We start from the raw sequence: 6,000 nt of genomic DNA, 5'->3' as shown, positions 1-6,000 counted from the left end.
AAAGTAGACTTCTGCGCTGCGGCCGAACTAAGCATTAGCTGATGCATAAAATGTATGCATATACAAGAAATTATGAGTTCTTAATCTTACCTTTCTTTGTGCTTTCGCTCCACATGTCGATGAAAATTGGAAGTCAGAATTTGTCAGAATTTGCATATCCCAGAATGTTTCTTTTTTAGAGTCTCTAAAAAACTCTTTGTGGTTCTTATATGCAAACTGAATAATGCTTGATGTAACAGCCATTTAAAAAAAAACATCCAGCTGTCTCTGCACTAACATTACGCTAACGTCTCACGCTAGTCTATGGTCTCACGTCACAAGAAAATCACCAGTCACTGGATGTGTCAATCATACATTAATTTAAAGAAACATTAACATACAGTAATAATCATGAAATATTTTGATTGGGACTCGAGTGGACTCGGGCATAAGTCTGATTCCTAATATGTTCGAGTCCGAGTCAATACCGAGTCAAAATGCACAGTCCATGAAAAGACCGAGACCATTAAAACACGGTCTCGAGACCGAGTCCAAGACCGAGTCTTGAACACTCAACACCAGAGGTGTCAAGTAACGAAGTACAAATACTTCGTTACTGTACTTAAGTAGAAATTTGGGGTATCTATACTTTACTTGAGTAATTATTTTTCAGCCGACTTTTTACTTCTACTCCTTACATTTTCAGGCAAGTATCTGTACTTTCTACTCCTTACATTTTAAAAATAGCTTCGTTACTGCTATTTCATTTTGGCTTGTTTTCATTCCGGGTGTCATCATTCAAAAAAAAAAAAAAAATTATCCAGATAAATCGCGCCATCCGGAAGCAGTGAATTTGATTGTGATTGGATGAGAAGTATAAACATATACCATTCTGACACCCTATTGGTTTGTACGTGATCCATCGCACCTGCACATGACACAAATCACATCACACTCCAGCAAGGACATAGCCAGTTTTGGGCTCGTTTATCAAAAAATATATATTTCTTAAAAGTAGGGTTGGGTTTGGAACCGGTATCCGATCGCCTCAGAGTCAGTCCCCTTAAATTTCACATGAAACCAGCGTCAGACCGGTCTCCTTCCGTCTTTCAGCGCGCTCTTCAATCCACAGAGGTGCAGACCGCGAATGGAGCAGCGGATGCGCACTTAAATAAACAGAGGACACAAGGTATGTGTTTAATAAACAATCACTCGGTTTCTCATCTGTAAAGTTTTCGCTCATCACACCACAGCCGTTTCCTCCAGCGAAAATCTAGCCCTTAACACATATGAACGAACACATACTTTAATTACACTTATTTAAATATACTTAATTTAATCATACGTACTTTATACATACACTACTGTGCAAAAGTCTTAGACACGTTAGTATTTTCACTTAAAAGAATGGTGTTCGGCCAGTAATTTATATATATTGCTGTAGTGTGTCAGTATAAAATATCAGTTTACATTTCCAAACATTCATTTTGCTGTTGTCAAGCTGCTTGTGCATTCAAAATCGCACTAGATTATTATTAAAATTAATGGCAAACTGATATTTCCTACTGACACACTGCAGCAAAAGATATAAATAACTGGCTTAAAACCCTTTTTGGGGTGAAAATACTAATTTTTCCATAAGACTTTTGCACAGTACTGTATTTTAAAAACGACATTTTTGCTACTTTATAAAGAATGAGCATACAGTAATTCACAGAACTGATAAAAGACAGTGACAGACAGCACTCATCTTAACTAAATATCAGAGTGATTGACAGAGATACAGTAGAAATATTATGTGTGGTTTTGTATTAAATAATGACCCAGATTGTGAAATACGTTTATTAGCCTTAGATTAAGGGAAGCACAACTTGGGAAATGAGAGCATCCAAGCTGAAAGCTATGGATTTATTTTAAATATTTGTAATGTTCTTTAAAGTTATCCATAGTTTTTTTTGTGGTTCTTTTTTTTAAAGGGGGGGTGAAATGCTATTTCATGCGTACTGAGTTTTTTACACTGTTAAAGAGTTGGATGCTCATGCTAAACATGGACAAAGTTTCAAAAATTAAGTTGTACGTTTGAAGGAGTATTTTTGTTCCCAAAATACTCCTTACGGTTTGTCACAAGTTTCGGAAAGTTTTTTTTCGAGTATGGCTCTGTGTGACGTTAGATGGAGCGGAATTTCCTTATATGGGTCCTAAGGGCACCTCTGCCGGAAGAGCTCGCGCTTCCGTATAGCAGAGCGCACCAAGAGGCTGAGAACAGACACTGATCACTGATCAGAGCGAGAGCGTCGCGGAAAGTCACAAAAGAAGTGTGTTTTTGGTTGCCAGGGCAAGACAACCCTGCACAGATTACCAAAAAAAAAACAGCATTAAGGGACCAGTGGATGGAGTTTATTTTTACAGAGCATCAATGGAGTTGTGCAAGTGTTTGTGTTTGTTCCCTGCATTTCTAAAATGCTTGTTTTACAAACAAAGCCCAGTTTGACGCCGGATTTGCGTATCGTTTATTTCTTAAGGATGATGCAATCCCAATGAAAAAGGGTCACGATCGTGTGTTGGAACCGCAGGCGGTGAGTAAAACTGCTTCAAATATCTCTGCCTCCTTGTTAGTGCGTCCGCTCGGAGCGAGTCGTTGCTGATGCTGCTCTCGTTCAGTTTCAGCCTCGGGATCTGATTCTGGATCATAAATAAACGGCTGAATCTGACTGTAAGCCATAGATTGTTTTGGATGATGTTTTTTTCCTCAAGGTAATGTCACAGCTTCCACATGCTCTCAACGCAAAAGCCTACTGGCGCTCGTGATTCTTTAGCTCCGCCCACACGTCACGCCTCCAGCCGCTCGTGTTTTTCCGGGAAAAATCGGTACAGACTATCTTTCTCTTATGAATATAATAAAACTAAAGACTTTTTGGAGTTATGAAGGATGCAGTACTACTCTATAGGTACTCAAGATTTACAGGATATTGAGTGAAAACGAGCATTTCACCCCCCCTTTAAAGTATCGGTTCAGGTTCAGTACCGTTTTAAAAGTATCGAAAAGGCACTGGACCCTACTTAAAAGTTATTATTTCTCACTGGCTCATTTACCAAATGAGTGCTTTTTCTTCGTCCTCCACAAATTAAGCTACTGTAGGTAGTTCGGTAGCGAGACGTTTGAATAAATTAGCATTTTCGATTGACGATGCGATTGACAATGTCGTGATAGGCTTTACCAACTTTGTAACTCGTTCCTCCCCCCGAACACTGGACATAGCAGACGTATGTACCGAATACAAGAAGCTATCAATCAAGAAGGTATCAGGATTATGACTTATTTTTCAGTTTTAGTTTTTGATTAATCACTTGGAATAATCATTCATTTTGACAGCACTATAATGTTTATTGTAAATAGACAGCCATACAAGTGTAATTGTTACTAAGCCTGCACCAATGTTCTTGTCCATTGCCCTCGCAGATTCCTGCAGCTAAGTTTGGATGTACATTTACATTCCATTAAGGGTTATTGATGACATACCTCTTAAGTTTGACTTTTTGCACCATAACAATACTTATTGGCAACTAGTCATCATATCTCTAGTCCTTTAATGTATTTGCATTGTACTAAAGTGCGTTCATTTTAAATGGGCATATATGCGGCTGAGGAAGACCTGAAGGTCGAAACGTTGCTTGATTAAATTCCTCTGGAGCAGTAGTTTTCAGTGTTCAGACTTCACTTCTTTATTTGTCTATATCATTCAGTTGTCTTGCACCTGCGTCCTAATTGGATGTTTGGGATGTGCACACCATTTTTGTATTTTCATATATGCGGCTGAAACAGGAAGCCTAGTGCATCCCAAATTTTTCAACATGAACATTTTAATATAACATTATAGTCATTATGGCCTATGGCCTTTAGAAAATTTTTTTTTGAGGAGGTGGGGTAGTGTACAATAGGCCCCTGTGGTGCGGCCTAAGCTTTTGTTCTTAATGGCATTTTTTTCCCCTTACATTACTTTTACTTTTATACTTTAAGTAGTTTTTTAAACCAGTACTTTTACACTTTTACTTGAGTAAAAAGCTTGAGTTGATACTTCAACTTCTACAAATGTCTTTTTAAACCCTAGTATCTATACTTCTACTTGAGTAATGAATGTCAGTACTTTTGACACCACTGCTCAACACTGAGAATCAGATTCGCCAGACAATAAGTTACTGGTGATGAGACTCGATCATGAGTCAGAGAGTCTGTTATAATAATGTACTTGTTTAGGACTCATGATTTACCCACTGAACAAAAACTTACAGACTCTGAATCCCTCAGAGCTCCTATCAAATATAGACACCAAAATATTCTAAAGAAAATGCTAATTTTTGAAAATTGTTAACATTTTGGAGGCAAGTTTTGATGAACAAGCAACACACATTTTATTTTTCTACTCTACAATGTAAGTGATATACATTATGATTATATTAGTTATATTGTCACACCCTCTGACACCTCTTAAATCCACCACCAGAGTCTAATTATCAGTCTAAATAACAATTTAATTAGTCTGACCCATTTAACTCCTGACTGCGTGTTCACTCAGTGTGAAGTATTGTTTGTTTCACACTGTACATGCTTGGATTTCTTACTATTTTTACACAGCCCATGCATGTTGTTTCATTTTCTGCCTGTTTGCCTTGTGTTTTACCCTTGTTTTGACTAATCTCTTCTTGTTTTAATAAATTTCTGCACATAGATTCAGACCCTCACTCTGCTTCACAATTATATCATATACATGAATAAATAGTCTCTGAAATGTTTGATACATTTTGTGATTTAGTTTTTTTTGTTATAGTCATCAGCAGCTGAAAATCTCTCAGCTGTATCAGTGCAGTCACTGTGACTCTGACTGACGGAGGTTTTTGTACGACTCTTTATCACTGTGTGAACACATTTTTACCATCAATGTAGTGTCTACTATGACAGTAATAATCTCCTGTATCTTCAGTCTGGACTCCACTGATGGTCAGAGTGAAATCAGTTCCATGATTGACTCCATTTCCACTGAATCTAGATGGGGTTCCAGTATGAAGGGTTTTGATGCTGTGAACTAAAAGTTTAGGAGCTTCTCCAGGTTTCTGTAGGTACCAGGAGAGACAAGACTTACACCAACCGTCTGAAGGGGTTCCAATTGTGCTGCTAGTTTTACAGGTCAGAGTGACTGTTTGTCCGTTCTGAACTTGTTTCACTGTGGGAGTCTGAATTACAGTCACCTGCCCTGCAGAACCTGAAGAACAATTAAAAGACAACAACAACAATAATAATAATAATAATTATAATAACTTCAGAAATTAATAATGAATATAAAGGTTGTGAAATTCTAGTCCAAAGAATCTATGAAATATAAAAAAATAATGTCTTACATTGAAAATACATTCCCAAGATCAAGGAGATGATGATGAATGTCATTGTAGTTGTTGTGTGTGTTATGATGTGTTATGTGTTATGATAAACAGTGTTAAACTCACAGCATTATATACACTCTCAGAGCACTGAAGCATGAGCTGACAATGCAAAGTGACTTTCACTATTTGAATAATTGACCTGGAGTCTGATGACTGGAGAATGTGCTCAACATATCAAACATGGATATATATATATATATATATATATATATATATATATATATATATATATATATATATATATATATATATATATATATATATATAAAATAGAAAATCAATAATTTGTATTGACAGTATAAATTATTTGTCTTTCTAAATAACTATACAAAATACCAATAAACTGCTTCAAACTATAAATGTTTAGAATGTTTAGTTTTCTAGTTAGCATAAAATGTAATTGTTCCAAAATGCGTAACTATCCAATAATAATAATAAAAAAATAAATAAAAATAAATCACTTTTCATGATGCATATCATTTCAAACCAGCTTTGCATAAAATAATGATCAACAACATTTTTTTTCACTCGCGATGCGGAACAGATGAGGACGTGAATTATTATATTTCTGAAAGTCAGTTACGT

General features: G+C 36.2%; 1 gene segment (V, D, J or C); it reads right to left on the bottom strand.

The window, feature by feature from the left end:
• Positions 1-4,310: 4,310 nt before the first annotated feature.
• Positions 4,311-5,460, bottom strand: LOC127947167 (Ig kappa chain V region 120-like). The segment is given in 2 exon segments: positions 4,311-5,237; positions 5,374-5,460. Coding segments are annotated over 2 exon segments (396 nt in total).
• Between the last annotated feature and the right edge of the window lie 540 nt (positions 5,461-6,000).

This window comes from Carassius gibelio, chromosome A25 (assembly GCF_023724105.1).
Source record: "Carassius gibelio isolate Cgi1373 ecotype wild population from Czech Republic chromosome A25, carGib1.2-hapl.c, whole genome shotgun sequence".
Lineage (NCBI taxonomy): Eukaryota > Metazoa > Chordata > Actinopteri > Cypriniformes > Cyprinidae > Carassius > Carassius gibelio.
The sequence above is the reverse complement of the archived record's forward strand: the minus strand, read 5'-3'. Positions and strand labels throughout refer to the sequence as shown.